The sequence below is a fragment of the Anomalospiza imberbis genome, chromosome 4 (assembly GCF_031753505.1).
Source record: "Anomalospiza imberbis isolate Cuckoo-Finch-1a 21T00152 chromosome 4, ASM3175350v1, whole genome shotgun sequence".
NCBI classification, from domain to species: domain Eukaryota; kingdom Metazoa; phylum Chordata; class Aves; order Passeriformes; family Viduidae; genus Anomalospiza; species Anomalospiza imberbis.
Window position 1 is genome coordinate 1,826,975 of NC_089684.1, and position 19,196 is coordinate 1,846,170.

The 19,196-nt window shown below is 41.2% G+C and overlaps 1 protein-coding gene across 7 annotated transcripts in view; it reads right to left on the bottom strand.

Annotated features, from left to right (window-relative positions):
- Positions 1–205: 205 nt before the first annotated feature.
- The window catches only part of DLC1 (DLC1 Rho GTPase activating protein), a 215,074-nt gene continuing 196,083 nt past the window's right edge, over positions 206–19,196 (bottom strand). For all 7 annotated transcript variants that reach the window (XM_068186801.1, XM_068186800.1, XM_068186802.1 and 4 more), the window contains 11 exons: positions 15,442–15,505; positions 11,271–12,700; positions 9,993–10,169; positions 7,900–8,059; positions 7,459–7,657; positions 5,320–5,533; positions 4,801–4,915; positions 3,672–3,893; positions 3,015–3,232; positions 2,673–2,846; positions 206–2,162 (listed from right to left, as the gene is read on the bottom strand). In XM_068186801.1, the coding sequence (XP_068042902.1) occupies positions 2,042–2,162; positions 2,673–2,846; positions 3,015–3,232; positions 3,672–3,893; positions 4,801–4,915; positions 5,320–5,533; positions 7,459–7,657; positions 7,900–8,059; positions 9,993–10,169; positions 11,271–12,700; positions 15,442–15,505 (3,094 nt within the window). In that variant the 3' untranslated portion in view covers positions 206–2,041. The remainder of the gene's footprint in view (positions 2,163–2,672; positions 2,847–3,014; positions 3,233–3,671; positions 3,894–4,800; positions 4,916–5,319; positions 5,534–7,458; positions 7,658–7,899; positions 8,060–9,992; positions 10,170–11,270; positions 12,701–15,441; positions 15,506–19,196) is intronic.

The following is a 19,196-nucleotide window of genomic DNA, read 5'->3' on the forward strand; positions in this document are numbered from 1 at the left end:
GTCCTGTCTTCCAAAAACTTTGAAGAAAGAAAGAAAACATTGGTAGCTGCCTTTAACAATATTATAAATATCAGCCTGGGAGAGGGCAGGGGTGGCTCTGGTCTTGGCAGTGTAGGTAAAGAACCAGAAGTAAGAAAAACACCTCCCCCTTTTGGTATGAAAGTGGAAGGAAGAATGCAAAATAAAATAAAACTCATGATGAATATCCAATTTTAAACATTTAATAGTGCACTTATTGAGTATATTCTGTACAGACATCTATAGCAAGTTAAACATTTTCCTTTCTCTCGCGTAGATCATACTCATGTAAAGCACATTTACAATAGAAAACATAATTGAGGTACAAAAACCCAAAAAGAATATCTGAGGTATAAATACAGGTATATTTTAAATAATCTTTATCATGCTTAATCTATGTTTGACAGTACACTGTGGGCAAGTATACATGTTTACAATAGAATGGTATGTACAACATACAATTTTACAAATTCAGAAGTGTTTGATGTAGAAGAATATACAAGATTTTCCTACTCATGAGGAACATTGTTACAGGAAGTACTACATTATTTGCCATTTATAAAAAAATCTTCATCAAAAAAGCTTAAAATAATACTGACAATGGTAAAAAAGTCTCAGTCAAGATTCCATCTTGCAACTCATTCATACCCTAGCCACAAAATACATTTATCACTTAATACTGCACCTTGAAATCAAATCTTTACCTTTACAGTACAACCTACAGAAAGACATCTTTCCAGAGGACCTCAGGACTTCCTACAGTTCATGTAAGTTGATTCTCAAGAAGGGGAGAATATCCCAAAGGGGTTTAAAACACAACAAAACCAAAGACAAAACTGCACCCTCCTTTCTGCCTCCAAATATAACCTTCCAAACTGCTCACATGCAGGTTATGTTCATGTTAATGTGCAGCTTTTAGAAAAAACAGGCAAGGGGGGGGTGAGTAAGAGAAAGAGTTTGTGTGACTCTCCCTAGCCAAGTCACCCCAGCTGCTACTGCAGGAGTCCTGCCACCTCCTGGCACCACAACTCCAGTGTTGACTTTTTTCCTCTTGAGCCATTAGAACACAATAAAATATATAAAAGCTCATAATAACACCTATAGATAACGCAGATAGGAGTGAAAGTAATGGGCATTTTTGTTTTTTTAACAACTGATGTTACTGGCTCTCCTCGCCATTGCAGACATTTCATTTCAAAGCTCAAAAGTGTATTTACTTAAAATTTGCTATAGAATTGCTCATCGCTCCTAAAAGATCATCTGGATAAGGAGAGGACAGTAGCTGAAGCAAGCCTCTTGTAACATCTGCTTAGAGTTTTCAACAAGGTTAGAGCTGAGCAAAAGGCAGAACTAGCACATTCGAAGGATGGCTACTCCTGGTCCACAGGGGAGTCCCATTCTAGGTTGAACTGTATCCAGCATACTAAAATCCATTCTGGCTGCCTATCAGTGTACCAGACACATTTCAAATTCAACTTCTTCTATCCTTTCAACCATTAACACACTCATTCACACTTTAATCTCTGTGCAAACCTTTCTCTGCTTATCTCAGTGAGAACACATTGAAGAGTACCAACTATTCCAGTGGATACACCAGTCCCTCAATGCACTACAAATAAAATGACATGGGTATGTACATAAAGCTAAGTATTTCACATGGGAATGATGAGCCTTCACCATATTTTATAATATATTTTGCATTTAAAGAAATTTGCTTCTCAGAAGCAATTCAAACCATCTAATAGTATTTTTTTTATTTTTTAGATTTTTATTTTTTGCACAGTTCTCCTATGTTTTCCAGTCGAGGCCTACTATAGACCTTACACAGACAGGAAGCAGCTTTAAAGTGTATGGTATGGCCACAGTCCTATAGTAATGCTCACAGTCAAGTTCTCACGCTGTCATCCCTTCATGACACGACTTGCACGTGGAACACAGGACCGGTCTGCAGCGTGCAAGTCTCAGTTTTGGGTAATGTCTATGTTGCTGAGGTGGGGAGCACTTGGCTGTTCCTCTTCAGTAGTCACCTGGATTTTACTTCCTTGCTCTCAGGACTCTGCTGACTGAAAGAGTCTCGTATCTTAACAACTTCTGATGCACACAAGTGTCCGAAAGACTTAGTGTACCAGTCTGGCATGTGGCCCCTGTTCCATGGAGGAAAAAGGAATAATGAGGAAGGTACCCAGTGTCTTTGTACGTATTTTCTTAGTCACAATCAAATCTGTATCTAGCTGGTTAAATGCCTGACAAGGAAATCTCCTTAGTACTGCTTACTGCACAGCTCAACCCCAGTAGATTTGCTCAAAAACCAAATTTGCCGCAGTAAGAAAAAGTTGTGGAAAGTTTTGTGACAACCTGGTTCTCTTTACTAGCTTAGTATTAAAATTATTAAGTCCTTGCATCCAATATGACTGTTAGAGGAAAGGCTGGGGTTGTATAGCAGTAGTGGTAGTGGAACACATACTGGAGGCTTCTAATGCAAGAAACTACTGCTGCCAGATGTGCACTGAAGCCAACTTTCTGTGACATCTCAGAGACCTGTGTGCTTGCCTTTGGGACTAAATTCTGTTGAACTGTCTTAAGTTTTCCACTGACCACACTGAAATTATACAAGAGAAGTTACCACCTCCAAAGGACAAAATGGAATTTCCTACCTTAAATCAATTCTGCACATGTAGGTAAGTTTTGATTTTCCTGACCCACAGGGCTCAATCAGATACCTCGACAGGAGCACATTGACTCTAACACCTGCCACAGGAGCCCGCTCGTGGTCCACTGAGGTTGCTAGAAGCACACAGGCTCCTTTGGGGAAGTTTGTCCTCCATGTCCTAAGAAAAAAGAAGAAAACCAAAAATCTTTTTTTTGACAAACATTAAGTCAAGCATCTAAGAAGAATTCAAATTAGGCACAAATAGACCTCTACCAATACAGCTGATATGATAAAGAAATAAGCAAGGTTGCCATATGTGTAGGATATAAACATACTGATGTCTTACCTTAAGACTACGAAGTCCCTGGCTGGGTGAGGTGCCATGCTGTTCTGGACATACTGGTATATATCTGTCTGGCTATCCAAAGGCTCAATCACTTTGGACTCTATAAGATCTTCATCCCAAAGATGCTGCTCTTTAAGTAAACGATTTAAAACATCCTCCGGTGTAGCTGAGATTTCAATGGTAGTTTTCCATAATCGGAGTGGGGGACCTTCACATACCTGGGGAAAAGTAGCACAGTCCTTAATTTTACTCTTCCTTACACTTTCTTTTTCAAGTTTATTTTTTTAAGAATCTTATTGAAACACTTCTCCATCTGGTAGTTCTGAGCTGTACAAGATCAGGGATGAAAAATTTCTTTCTTACTGCCAGCATAGTGACTCAGCTTGTTAAGGTTTTGCATGTGTGAGTGAAGGCATATAAATTCAATACAGTGAACATTCCTCGGCTGGATTAACAGAAGAACACAAATCAGTGTATGTTGGCAAACTACTGCTGAAAGACATGGTGTTTCTATATGGTGTGCAACTGCATCACGAGATCAAGGGTTTTTTCTGGTATCTATCTGCAAGGTAAAGATGTGTACTGAACCTTCTGTAATAGCCTGTGTCACAAGAGAGCTAAAACCCAGAGCTGCGCTGTGAGTGGCAAGGTGCATACCTTCTTGTACGCCAGCTCTGCTTGCTCCGATGTGGAGCAGCTGACCCAGCCTTTAAACTTGTCCTTCATCTCCTTGAGCAAGTCATCCACGCAGTCCTGGAGGTAGCAGTGGTAGTCAGAGGGCTCGGTGTTGCTGCTGCTGCCCCGGAGCTCCTCCAGGCTGAGGGGACGCAGGTCCTGCTCTGTGTACGAGTTCCGACCCCTGCTCATTTCTTCCGGTATCTGAGGGGTGACAAGGGTGAAATCATCCTCTTTGCAGCTCTCTCCCCAGATCACTGCATTAGTCTAGCAGCTCAATAGCCACAAGGACATGTGTATGTCAGTTTTGTAAGTGATGGCATGTGTATGTGTCAGGTTAAGTGCTCAATATGAAGACATGCCAAAATTAAGTTTTTGACTTTGATTTAATTCAAATTAGTCTCTCTTTTATGGCGTGTCTTATTTTATTCTGTGGAGTATCCCCCTTTACTACACAACTAGATTCATTCCCACAGCACAGTTTATCCTGCAAACTGAAGGAAGAAGGGAACACTGTCAGCTGCAAGAAAAGAGACAGGCACGTCTTCAGTTGAAGGCTCTGAAAAGATTTGATGACAGTGAGGAAAACCAGGACTCGACTTGTCGGCTTCTCCATCACAGGCCCTAGAGGGAGCATGCTTTAGTTCCTACAGATCCTTCAACCTATGCTTTGACAGTGTTACATTCCAGGATGCTTTTGTGGCCTGTCTTGCTAACTCTTGGGAATTTAAGTATAAAATGAGCACTAGAATTCCTAGAAATAGCTTCTAGCTTTGTAATTAGCGCTGAAGTTCACAGACCCTCATGGCTGCACAATAAAAATTTGGAAATGTATTCCAAAAGCAGCTTGGATGCAACAAAAATGTGCCAAACCCCACAACTGCCTCCTGACTTGAGAGCACCAGTGCCAACAAAACAACTCTCTTCCCTTCTGGCACCACTTCTAATTCATGTATGCACAGAGATCAGGATGCAAAGGTTTTTAAAAAGCTATTTATCATGTGTTAAACTTCATTAAAATAAGGAGACATTGCTAGCTTTTCAGTATACACCAGATCTAAGACATCTCAGTCAATATTCCAGCCATCAGTTTTGTAAACAGGTGTTTTACCTGAAAGAGTTTCTTGCATTCAGCAATCATATGAGCTAGCCCTTGGGTTGCAGCCAGATTTTCATTTAGGTCCTTCTGATCGGGTTTGCCCAGGCTTGGTTTCCTTTGCATCACCCTTCACAGGGGAAAAGAGCACACACATACACAAATCCAGTTACTTGTTGCAGAGCAAGAGACATGTTTGGGAAGAAAACAGTAGGATTCCCACATCTGCTGGTGATTTAGAACAGTGCTGCCTGGTACCAAATATTGGCATGGTGTTGCCAACTTCTCTTACTACTCTTTCTAAGCCTTTTCTTTGGAAACCCCTCCCCCCACCCACACTTTTTTTCCTTCTTATGAGCTTGTTTATATTTTAACAAATCTTCAACAAAAGGTAAGATCCCATAACCGTTCTACAGCCAGTGCTCTCTGAGGTGATCACAGCTGGCAGGATCGATCCCAGACTGTGCCTGTTGCACATCGCTGCCAGCTGTGCTATGGAACCAGCAGCAGTGAGCCCTGCTCCCAAAAACCTACCTTGGGGAAGAATTCTCTCTTTTGAGCGTGTTCAAGTGGAAGAGGGAAGGTGCTAAGCAGACGGCCAGGTTTGTTGGTGTCATCTGGTTTTCCTTCACCGCAGCTGTGACATCACTCAGAAAATAGAGAAGAATCTGGAGGACCTCCCTGTTCTCATCAGGTAAAAGCATAATGGCAGCCTTGATAGCCTGGAGACGCTGATCCTTTGGCACATCTGCATAATATTAGTAATTCTCTCATCAGCCCATTGGTTTTCCACGCACACAGCATGAATACATCCCAAAACAAACTCCAGCTTCAAATATTTGACTCGAGTTTGAAGTGATTTCCTTCAGGATGCATACCATTTGTAGGAAATGTGAAGGAATGTTTTTTAACCCACTGGTTTAACTACCCTCAGCTATTTCCTGAGTCACAAGAAATGCAAGCAAGAAGCTATGCCTAGGCCAGAGTTAATTTTAGATTTAGCTTCAACAGCTACATGCTCCTGCAGATGCACTAAAAGGACAGAAGCCTGGATTCAGGCAGAGAATGAGCAAACATAGTCCAGCCAATTTAGAAGTTCTTTGGCTTGCAAAGAAATTTAAAACATGAACGCATTTTAGAATAGGTAAATTAAATAAATTAGCTAGCAAACCTTTTCAACAATGATGTCATAAAACATCCAGAAAGTGCTTTACCGAACAGAGAGGGTTACTTTATTGAGCAGATCATTCAAAGTCATGCAGTGGAAAAAGAAAGTCCACGCTGTGAAGTCCCATACCATTAAACAGCTCCTTGGTTACAAAAAACAAACAGCCATTGGAAAGATTTGATGTGTCCTTATATAAAGCTTTCTCCTCCAAACTTGAAAGGAACAAAAAATGAAATAACCCAGACCAGATCTGCTTCTTATAAAGCGATTTCCAATAAGTCACCTCTGAAGACAACATCAGAGTCTGAGTCCTCGAGCATTTATATCATCATTAGCAGCCCTCACTGCATGTCTCATAAAACACATGGTGCTACCCAGATACTTAATTGGTATTTGCTTTGGGCTTCAGCAACTTTGTAAGGCTAGCAGGTCAGTTTAAAAAGCAGTTTTAAGCAAAAATCCACTGTTTTCCATGCTCTCCTCTCAATCAGTTCAAAGCGCATTCAAGCCACGTGCATTCCAGTGTGCAGCCTGCTGCATAGCACCAAAGCAAAGGGAAATTTTTCCCTTTGCAGGGAAGCAAAATTTACAGCTTTTTTAAGGCACTTTGCTTTGCACAGAGATAATACTTCCCGACCACCTCTGGGGATTCCTCAGACCTACCACCTGCAAAAGGAAAGGAACAGAAACTCTGCAATGCTCTGTCAAACTTTTTTTGGCTCTAAATCCATAGAGCTGCTGTTTAATATGCATGGAAGTGGAGAGCCTGATTAATTTTCTCCATAAACCTGTTTGAGAATCCAAACACACACACACAAACAAAAATGCTTGCAAGGAAAAAATGGTCTGTACGATATTTTAAAACATCATCTCCACCTCTGGAGCTCTGACGGAAATTCCTGTGACCTTCTTGTACTTATTTGTTTTCACAAGCATTGATAAACTCCATTTTTTATGTGATTTACTCTGAAAACTTTATGGTACTTATCTGTAAAGTAGCTGCAAGTCAGTAACAGAAAAGCTTACCATTTAGAGGTTGTTTTTAAACAGCTGAGGTGAAGGGTAGCAGAAAATGAACTATAAGAAAGTAAAAACTTTTGGTAGCTTTGCCAATCCCCTCAAAAGCCCCAAACTCTGTTGAAGTAGTGTTTGCTCTGCTTGTCTACTTAGCCACATGAGATGTGGCTTATTTTCAAGTTATAATATCAAGTATGGTCAAAGAAGAGAAGAAAATTTAGAGCAGGTGATGAAGGATTTATATCTTTTCCTGAACTAGAGAGAAAGGTTAAATTAAAAGAACTGGTACTATAAGTTTTTGTAAAACTACAATACAAAAAAATCCACTCGTTAGAGGTGGCCTGAACTGTAACAGTTGCTGGAGAAAGGCAAAGACCAACATAAGCAACACCTGTAGTGCAGTGTTACAAAAAGCAGCGGTGTTTCAAAGTTCCACCCTTGCTACAACAAATGACCATCTGTTACCTGCTGCAGAATCTGACACTTACACTGGTATATCTGTAAGAAGGTCTCGGAGAGTTTGTTGGTCATGAGAGGCTCAGGGAGATCACGGAAGAATTGCTTTAACATGTCTGCTACATCATAGGCAGACTGGCCTTCGTAGTTGACACTGTCTGCGGAACTCTCATTCATCTGACGCAAAGCCTGAATTCTTGATTTGACTCCAGATTTCCTAAACAGTCCAACCTAAATACATGTATAAAAGCAAATATATTTATAATGAATCTAGAAAATCGAAAATGTAAGCATGCTCTTTAGCTTCTTAAGTATGGGCTCTAATTTTGTGGAAAGCTTTCCACACACTAATTATCTATTTTGTCCTGTTTTGAGTCTACTTTTTTCAGCTTGACCCAGGAACAATAAAAACTCATGGAAAGCTGGGCTTTGGGTGGTGCATGCATGTGGAATAAGAGAATAACAAAACACACCTGATCCAGACAGTGGTTGCGGAGGTACCGCATGGCTTGCTGAATGCTCTGGGGAAGAGGCTGCCCCGTGCGCTGCACGTTCACTTGCAGTGGCACTCCAAACACATTTCGGTCTTTATAATCTGGCACCTTTATTCTTTTCATAAACTTTGGTACTGCCCTATTTAAGCAAAGGGAATGACACATTGAATTAAAACTCTGCTGGTTATTTATCTTCTGTATTTCCAGGAATTTGGAAAGTAAGTGAAAATAAGTGAAACACTTTTAGTAATATGAACAATAGTGACAGTATAAATTAGTTAATCCACTCCGGGCTGGAAATGGTGAGAGGAAAGAAAACAAGAGTTTCTCTAAGAGAAAGGCTTGACATTTGGGGCAGTATGCTGCCTCTAAGTATTAATGTGGTGCTACTCCATCAATATTAGGAGGACGAAAGCTACGGGGTAAAACTGCAGGGGCCAGATTGAATTGCAAAAGAGTCAAAATAAATCTTGCGGTCAGTGACCCCTTATAACACTGCTTCTTTAGGTTTCAGGAAAGATGGGCATTTGAACAATGAGCTTTTGTATGTCAACTACTTGTTCTGCAAAGTCCTCAAACTGGGTCCACCACCCACCAGTGTGCAGAACAGCAGGAAACTGATGTAATACATTTGAGTTTGTCAGCTAAAAACTTCAGCTCTATAAACAACCCCTTTGAGGGACCCCCCTCCTTGTCAGCCAGTGACTTTTGTTACCCCCACCTCCCACTCCAGTTTCATTGAGAGGCCTTTCCATCTGCTTATGACTCCAAGGAAAAAGTTACTAAACACAAAAGAATGATTTACCCCTGTGCCCAGAGTACTGGTTTTATGAAGGGAAAAAAAAAAAAGGCACTAAAATGTGAAAATATTGAGGTCATTTTCCTAAACAAGGAGGAAAGCTAATGTCCAGTGTAACAACTAATAGGACACCGTAGCAATGAAAACAGGGAGACATTTAACATTTCAACATACAATACAGCTATAAAAACAGTGCATTGGATTTACAGCTGACTAATCTGTTACACAGTAAAACAGAACCAATTTGTATTGCCATATAGTTAAGTTTAGGGCATTATTGATACATGTACGAATAATACTTGCTTTGTCAAAAAACATGCCAATGGAATGTGAAAAAACACATTGCGATCTCCACTGAGAATCTGAAGCATGCAGGGATAACTGGTCAATACTTATTTCTGTCTTTCAGAACAAACAACTTCTGTATTTAGAAGGACTGACATAATAACAGCCTTTGAACAGGAGGTACTTTGATGCCGAAGCTAAATACTCTCCATGACTCCTGGGGAAGGGAGGAGGCTGGCCTGTGGTAGGGACAAGAAAAATTTTATTTGCGTCCTTTGCATCCTGAAGGTTACACAGGCTGTACTGCAGATACTATAATAGAAGAGCTTTCTATTTCATTCTTCTGACAAAAATATTCAACTGAGTTACAAACACCTGGCCACAGCAGAAACTGCTGCCTACAAAAAATTCCATGGTTCTCTCATCCTTTCTACTTCTCTACACCTCTTTTGCTAATTGATTTACAGTGCCTTAGAAAGGGAAAACAGAATTTTGGCTATTACTACTAGATACTAGAATTAAGAGAAATTTACACTATTCAATTACATAATTATATAAAGGAAATAATGCAAATATTTAAGAATAACTGAAAAAAGCGAGCCTATTAAGATTGGTTGCAATTTATGCCCCTGCTTGCTAACTGCCTCTATTAACAAGTGGTCCTTCTTTTGCTATAGATACTTCTTCCTCTTCTGAACATCTTCCTCTTCTGAAAGCTGGTCTGTACTTCATCGCTTTGGTTCCCTCACACGTCCCCATAAACACATCTCTGATGCCTAATAGGATTACACTTACGTAAAGGGTTAGGGATTTCAGCCCCATCTTAGGAAACTACAAATCACTGTCAGCACAGGCTGGAGGAAGAAGTGCAAATATGGAAAAAGAGGGATTGGATGGATGCATTACATCTTTCCAAACATTGCCTGGGACAAGCACAACTGTCATGCTTGCGTAGTCGGACTCTCTATACACAGCTCTGTGTCCTTACCAGCTGAAACCATGCTTGTTGGAAGGTGTGTACTTCTCCAGGAGAGCAGTCAGCTTCAGGAGAGAGTACTTCTGCAGCAGGTTCATCTGTGCCACGGACTGGCAGTTGATCTGCAGTGACGCTGAGCTGAGGCTGGGCCGGTGGGAACTCTGGAAGCTGTGCCACCTTAGCTTGTGCCTGTGGAGACGATGGGAGACAGAGAAAGGGCAGGTTACTGAAATGTCTCTGCAAGGTCTCTGCAAGACACGTGCAGGAATTAACGCAAAAGTACTGCTGCGATCCCTGCCCTTGGCGGCTGCATTCTTCTGAGATTTCACAGGCATCAGCCAGCGGCGTCTCTGCCTCACCTGGCGTGATGCAGTATGGGCAGGTGCTTCACATGGGAATGTGCACTCTGAGCTGACCCACAGCTCAGTGCTAGCTACACAACCATGCCCTAGCAGATATCCTCCAAGGGCTCCAACGCCTTTCTCCCAAAGTCCTTCAGTATCAGGGCAGTGGGAATCAAAAATATCCATTAAGAAAAAATGGCATGAATTTTTAAGACATATCAAATAGGAACTCTGTGCTTCTAAAAGTCCCATTAAGTTTATACAAACAGCTGTAGATGACTAAATTATTTGCATCACTTTTAAAGGAAAACTGGAAACAAAGCTAGAAAGGATTAAAATCCTTCTTCTGCTCACACTACAAAATACAGTGATGGTAAAACTCCCAGCAGAACCTGGAGGCCATTGGAACTCCCCTAGTCTCCCACTGTGCTACAGTGATCAAGAGAAAGCAATCAAGTCTTATTTTCCCCACAGATTTAGTGCACTGACATGCTATTAGAAACAGCCTGCTACTGAAAAATGCAATTTTTTGAAACAGTCTAAAAGTCAAGGCTTTTACTACATACTGACACAAACCAGAACATACTTACTCTTGGTTCTCCTAGCCAACTTAAAAAGTGATTAATCCTACTTGATGGCCCTCACCTCCCATGCACCATTTCAGTTTGAAGAATTATTGTGCCCCAAAACTGTTAACATTGCTTTTTCAACAACAACTCAGGCTGAACATACAAACATACAGCTATGAATTGTAGGAACCACAAAGTCTTGCCAAATATTTCTCCTGCCCATAATGGTTTTGGGAAACAATGGAACAGCACATGTGTGCTTGAACAGCCACAGCTTCTACTGCACCTTAACTAAGTGTGATGCAGCTAATATAGAGCTGCTCAGCTTGGAGGGGACATCCCCAGGCTACCCCAAGTCCTAATGCTTGTGATCTCACCTGCTGGAACGTGTCAGCGATGCACCAACCCCAGAGTCTCTCCTGTCCTGGATCCCTGTGGGCTCTTCCGTTTCATTCAGCGAATTCCCTGTACTGTCAAGATCGCTTGGTGTTCTTCGATCATTATCTACATCAAGGTGAATCTGCTTTGGAGAGGAAGGACACGGGGAGATGGAGTCGAGTGCCGAGTCAGAATCCCCTTCATCTGAGAACTTCTCTGACCACTGGTTCACTATTCTTTGCATCCCTTTGACATGGTATAGGATGTCATCTAGTTCTGGGAATATGTCTTCGTTTTCGAGGTCGGCCAGGTCACTTGTACTGGAATACAGGATTGAACCTGGCACATTGTCGTAAATACTCAGGCGGCTGCTCATTGAACTGGAGGAGTTGCGCCTTTTTCCCATGCCTAGCTCTTTGGAGCTGTCACCACTGTTCTCCCTCTGAAGGGTGAGGTGGCCGTGTCCATGGAAACTCCCTGTCCTCCAGTTCACAGAGGTATTGCTTTCTGTAGGGGAGAAGTTGCCATTGGAGAGCGCTTTGGGAAAAGTGCCGGGCTTATGATCCTCAGGGATAAAAAACACAGTGTCTTCTGCAAAACTGCCCCGGTTCTTGAAGTTCTGCTCCATCACATCGCTGAACGTTGACTGATTGAAGGGGTCAAAGCCTTCCAGATACATGCCCACCCTTTTGTTGTAGGCACTGAGGCTGCGTGTTCGTGTGACAGGACTGGGCGTGCTGACAGCACTGCTCGTCTCAGACTGACTACTGCTGCTGCTGGTCTGGGTAGAATTGGAGACACTCCTCTTTCGTACCATAGGGAAGTTGATGTGATTGCCATTGAGGGTGGAAATCTCCACGCAGTTAAGCTGTTTCAGTTTATCCTCATCCATGCCCTCCTGCAGGATTGGCCCGCTAATAATCAGGCCAAGCTTTGAAGGAGCTTTGCTCTTGCCATGGTGAGAACTCTTGATTTTAAGACTCTCCATTCTCTTGAGCAGGCTCTTTGTTTTGGACTTGGCATTCTTCTCATTGGCTTTTGTATTGAAGCTGAAGCTATTCAGTTCCCTGGGCGAGGGCAGGCTGCTGAATGAGTCATCGTTGGCTACAAAATTGCTCGATGAACAGACGCTCACTACCGAGTTTGTCCTGGTGGTAGACGCCTCGCTCTGCAGGGTTGGTTGGTGGCTGCTGGTGCTGCTGATGCTCAGAATAGAAGCCACCTCCTGGCGTTCGCTGAGGTCTGTGAGCACACTCTCCCGGCTTGCTGCATTTGTCAGGTGAGGAGGAGCTTCTGGGGACGGGATATTCAAGTCCGGTTTTGGAGGGAAGACATCAAACTCTTCAAGCCTTGACCACCTCTTGCTGTCCCTCTGAAAAGTCCATTTGCCGCTTATTGCACAAGGTTCATCTTCATCTGAATCTTCACTCTGCAAAGAAGAACCCTGAAAGTAATGCTTGCAAACTTCTCAAACAGCTCAGGCAGTTGCATTTAAATACAATGTTCACTAAACTGCTTTAAGCACGACCTTGTTCTCACTGAATTTAAAGTGAAAACAGTCTTACTTCAGGGAGAGGAAGATTAGGCCATAAAGCCTGTCACGGGAAATGATAACATGCTGTAGGCAATATATTTTAATTGTTTTTAAATGCAAAAGATATACAGTTCATAAAAAGAAACAAACAATACAATCTACTTTAAATTGTTCTATTTTAAAAACCCTAGTATCCATAGACTTAATTAATTGGTCACAGTGGATAGCCCCTCACATCAATGGAAATTCCTGGCATGCATAACATTTTAAACTGGAGTCAGTCAGGGGTTGGGGTCCCTCTGGACTCTCTCCAAAGCTACACTTTGTTGATAGTGGCTATATGTTTATACTCCTCTTTGCAATTACGAGATGTTTCTCATACATTCTGAATTTCAGTGGCTTAATTCCTTACCCATTTGAGAACTCTGTGACTAATGAGACAACAAAAGAAGCTCCTGCACTGGTAGAGTGTCATGGCTCCAGGCTCTTACCTGGTCCACTCTTCCTCCCACAGGCTAGTAGCTAACATTTTAAGAATGTTCTGTGAATTCTCTACTTCAGTCTAGCTTCAGGCAAACTTTAACACTCACAGATAGTGAGCAGCAAGAGCTCACTGACAGTGTAGCACGTAAGTAACTTGTAAATAACATGTTTGATGTATGAGTAATGCTTAGAGTACAATTACACATACATCAATTATGCCTACAATCTTTTCATCTAAAAACTGAAAGGGAATGATCCTGCCATAGTCGGTCTTCCAAATATATGGAAAGTTTCACACTGGAGGAATAAAACCAATGAAGATATTTTAATATGACACCATGAAACCACAAAATAATCTTTGGTGGTTAGAGTAAGAAACACTAATTGCCACCCAGCTCCATGAATTTCACTTCATTTGTTTAACTTGCTTTAATTTAAAAACAAACACATATACATGCTCCCAAACTGTAACTATTTGTGTGCTAAGACTACAAACATTTATTCTTTGAAAAACAAGTAAATTATTCATATTTCAAGTAGTTTATGTATGCATAATTCCGATCCTGATTATCTCCTACTTTTACTTTTTTCTTTTTATAGGACATTTCATCAGCTCAGGAAAATAAGTGAAATACTGTATTTATTTCTTATGACTAAATACACATGTGACACAGAGCAAGCATAGTTTTATTTGCCTCCCCACTACTGCAAACTACTTTTATCCATGACTCAGGTGAAAATCCAAGAATTCTGACTTGCTTATTAAAGTTTTCAGCAGGAAAATAGTAACCTGAAACTGCCAGTGGATAATAACAATGGTTTGGGGGTGAATGAGATTGATTGGAAGAAAAAAAGGAGAAGTAAAGTAATTTTAATTTGCAAAGAAGTCAGTGGAAACATAAAGAAACATGTTTCTGTCAGCAGAATTCTTCTCTAGTGTTAAAAAGCTTTAAAAGCTAAGTACTGGATGTATTGACATCAATAATGAAAGGAAATAGGCTCCAAGTCCATCTTCCAGAATATGGGTGGTGAATGAAATTCAGGAAGAACTGAAACAAAAGGTAACATCCAGACTCTGTAAGATCTGAGGTTTGGACCTGAAGTCAGGTCTGGTCTGACCTCTAATATCAACACTGTTAACAAGGTTCAGGAAAAAGGATGAAAAACCTTCTGGTGGTCATAAATGGCAATCCAGCTGTCTACCCCTACTTTTAAGGAGTTTCTACATATGCTGCCTCAGTGTGTTATCTTCTGGAGCTTGGATGCTCTTTCCAACATACCTCAAACAGATAGGGAAAGGGGATTAATTCCTGGTAAACAACCTCAGAGCATTTGTATGCATTCTTGTTAGGGGTAGGGCAGCATTGTATTGCCTTAACTCAGTCGTCTTTATCTGCAGTTGTCATATCCCAGGGGATGGTATCAATTACTGATCCCTCCTAGGACACACACATAGTTTTAAGACAGCTATTGAGTGGTACCTTATTAGCAAGTCAGTACTACCTAACAGAAATTACAGTAGATGCTCTCTTATTTCTTACCCTGCTCCACAGGAATCCTGAAGATTCAGGAAATACTTTTAATTCCTGCTGAGCTCCCTGGAAACATGTAAACTTTCTGAAAAGGTAGCTGTTGTATTCTGAAAAAAATACTGGAAAGGAACCAATGTGCCTAATCCTTTCCTTTGCAGGCCAAGCACAGTCTAACTGATCGTGTCTACATCATAATAAAATAATACAACTCTAACATGATGGCAGAGAACCAAAACTGAAGATGATGTCCAAGACAGTGGTCTACCATTAAGGTCAGCTCACTGTGGCCATCAAGCCTACTCTATAAAATCCTGCCTGAGTGCAGGCAATAGGCATCAACAACAACCTCGCTGGCAGAGAAGTCCAGTGCCTTTCACACTGGAAGCAGCATCCCAGGGAAAAGTTTGCTAGACAACCTTTATCCACTGCCAAGCCTTGCACTTTTCACTCAGTGAGAACACAAAAAGAAATGTAAGCAGATTTTTTACTTTTTTGCTGCGTCCTTGCCAGGTTCTACTCCAGGTGTAATCCTAAACTGAAGCTAAACAATCTGCTAGATGTGGGGTTTTTTTCAGTTTTATTAACACAGAGTGCTGTAACAGAAGAATTAAATGAACTTACCCTTTTCCTGTGGGGACTAATTTCTAGCTTCATCACTGCACATTTGTTTAAAGTATTTAAGCGCCTGCAAAGAGCAAAGGAAACCATATTAAGAGAATACAGCAGTGTTTTGACATAGGCTATTCCAGTTCAAAGCTTTTGTGAAGGCTGTCCCCAAACTGCTCTGCATACAAATAGCCACAAGCAGTTTCAATTAGAGCCCTAATTTACTTAACTATTAACCCATTACATTTGGCTGTTCTCTAACTTCAGAGGGAGAGATGGATGACTGTTTGTCACAATTACCTGAACCAAAGTAAAGAAAAGTTAATGGAAACTTGGACTAAATTGAGAAGTACATCACATCCTGCAAATTGTAATCATTACATTTGTTCTAAATAGCAGACATCTGAACCCCGAAATACTCAACCTTGACAGACTAAAAATAACAGAAAAGTCTTCCAGTTTGACACTGTAAATATGTGACTATATTAAAAAAAGCATGCTACTTTAAAATTGTACTTTACAAACTGAAACTTCCCAGATGAAAACTTATTTTCCAGTTACTAGATGCCTATTTTGCTTTTGAACAACGATTATTTTCAATACAGTCCTGGGACAAGACCACTTGTCAGTTAAAAAAAAAAAACTCAACCAGAACACAGACCCAATTTCTGCTTCCTAACCTGTAAGTTTCTTTCATATATAAAAATATTTTTCTGAAGGACTAAAATTTAAACCAAAATAAATTGCAGCAGCAGCAATAGCTAACCAGCCTCTTTGTAAAATGTGACAGCAGTCTGGATACATATCTTGAAGTACTGTATGAATGCATATGAGCATTCCTCTATTCCTCAGTGAGCTAATCTGCTAGGTATCCCTAAAACAACCAAAAAATTATCTTTCTTCTTCTCTCTTCCCCAGTCACTCATTGTGCAGGACTGAGCACAAGCAACTTAAAACACAGCAAAACTCGGTGCTGTTCGTGACACAGCTCCAAGGCAGGTTAGGCTCAGCTAAGTGCAGGCTGCCATGGTCTCCTGCCCTTCTCCATGTCCTTGCCTTCCCAGGAACTGTTCCAAGGACATGGTTCAACTAAAATCTGTACTGGTAAGATGTGGTTAGAGAACTGCCTGTGCTACGGCAAGACAAAAGGAAGAAACATGCTGGGCACAATGCAGAAGGCAGAAAAACTGGAGCAGCAGCTTCATGGAAGTGATAGTTTAGTCCTGTGTCAATACTTCTGCTCACGAGGCTGTACTGTGGGTTTGATGAGGAGACTAACTGAGCTGAAACCAATTTTTCAATATCACTCGGTGTTGAATTTCCCCTGGGCCAGTATCCTGAGCTGCATGAAGAGTAGTGTGTGCAGGGAGGTGGCACAGGAGTAGGGCTGCCCCTTTCATTAAACTGGACCACAGCCCAAATTCAACAGAAGCAAAGCTGAGCTTTAAAAAGCCTAATTTATTCCAAAGGAAGTTATGTAATTTTCACATACAAATTCATTTGAGCAAAGTTCAAAGAAGACCTTGTATCTGCAGTTTTGAAAAACTAAAAAAGAAAAGAAATACTGACATGCCCTATAGCTTCAAATGAATTTTCTCAGATTCATGAAACTTGTACTTGGATGTAGAAAATGTGTGCACAGGGAGAATTACTAGTTTCTTCTCTTTTCCCTTGCCTTTTATGCACAGGATTGGCTGCAGATGGTATTTACACAGGGCTTGATCCCGAAGCCATCAAAGAAAATGGGAGAGCTGCTACTGATGCTTTCGCTGCAGGTCATGAAGCAAAAAAGAAAAGACAGTTTGATCTATAATTAGACCCAGCCACAACACAGCAGAGAAGAAGAGAAACAGGAAAAATTGTCATGGGTCAAATAGCAGGGCAGTGGCAGGTTAGAACAGTTATCCAGATCTCTCTTTTTTATCCAGATTCATCTTTGCTCTGAATTTGGAAGGCAAAAGGCTCAGTCCTGCAGGCTGCAGCTGGTGGGTACATGCACAAGTCCAGTGATTTCAGAGGAATTGTATTTATGGTACGGGTGAAGGGTGAATGTCCCATCTACATGCTAGACACAAAACTGTTTGGTTTTTTTTCAAGAGGCCACACAAGCATCAGAAAGCTGCCTCCCTCTCTGCTATAAACACATTCTCCTCTCAAAGTCCTGGACCTCAAGACCAGGAAATATTAAACCGGTTTTAGTTCTATATTGTGTAATAATTTACAAATTTCACAGTGTTGCAACCTTTGACTTATGCAGAGAGAAGTTACCACTGAATCCCTGGATCAGGCTTTATCTTGCTCCAGCCTGTCTGACCACTAATAAAGACAATCTCTGATTTCACAAAGATTACATCCCCAGACTTCTCTCCTGCTCAACTAAAACCCCTGAAATAGGTGGAAAAGGGTAGAGCAAGGACCTTTATTTTCACAGAGGGTATTAAAAAAAAAATCTCCTGGCACACACCTCACAAAAATTAGTACAAAGGCAAGATAAGGTAACCCCCAATAAGTGAGGTTAAATTCAATAGCAGAGGCAACTAAAGTCTCTGTTACATATTTGACACGGATACATCTCAAAACCAGTTTCCCTTTTAAAATCTAAATGCTCTGCAGCAATTCTATCAGGTCTGCAACTTCCATTACATACATCACACATCCTGCTTCAACTTCTGCTCAAATTCAGGAGTGCCAAGGTCCTTGAACTACACACCACTGAAAATACAGTGCAATATGCAAAAATGCCTTCCAAACACATTAGTGTGTCTTAAAATCTAAGCTTACAGTTTGGTTTGTCAGGGTGAGATTTACCTATACAACTGTCATTAACCTTCACATATGCTTTACAGCCTATAATCACATATTCATTTTCAACAGATCTTCTCATCAAATTGATGCTAGCTAACAAACCACAATTTTCTCTTCTGGGTCTGGACCTTCTCCTTTGTTAACTCCACTCCCAGATATAAGTTCACTTATCATTTCCTTACTGACAGTCAGCAGACCTGCCTCATTCTTTAGGTTTGTCTTATTCTGCCCAAACCTGTCTCAGTAACACCTTCCTGAAGACAAGATGGGCGACGGAGGGACTGGGCAGGATTGCTGCAGACAGCAGTTACAGCCACTTTCACCGCCTGCCTGTCTCAGTCTCAATTCTGACCATGGCTCCTACCCTAGCCACTCTCTACATGACTGGCTGGATGACAAGAAAATATTATTTTCCATCATTTAGAGAAACGTCTTTGAGTCAGCCCTCTCTGTACATCTTCACATCCAGATGTTATCTTACTGCCATGGAGCAGTCCATCTCCAAGACATCACTCTTCCTCACTCTCCATGGACTCCTACCTCGGTTCTCATTTTCTTTCAACACGGCTCTGCAAACCCCTTCCTCCTGAGGGTGACCAAGGCAGCAGGACCTACCTCTCCATCCTAGACCCCAAGTCAGCCCACATCAGCCCTGAGTGGCCATTACACAGCCTGAACCTGTTGCACTCAAATCATGAGGCACTGGAGCTGGCTTCTCTCAGAAATGATGCAGATGATGCATTTTTATTAGTTTTCTCAGAAATGGCCAAACTAGTTTAGCCTGAACTTCTTTTAAGAGAGGCAGCCTGAACAAGACACTCACTACGAAAAACTGTAGTGTGAATAGCTAACTTCTAAATTAAAATGTGGGTTTATGACATGAAGTCTTTTTTAAACTAGGTACTAGTCAGTTCTATGTTGGGTAGGACACCGGGTAATTAATTATGTTTTCATTAACAGAAGTT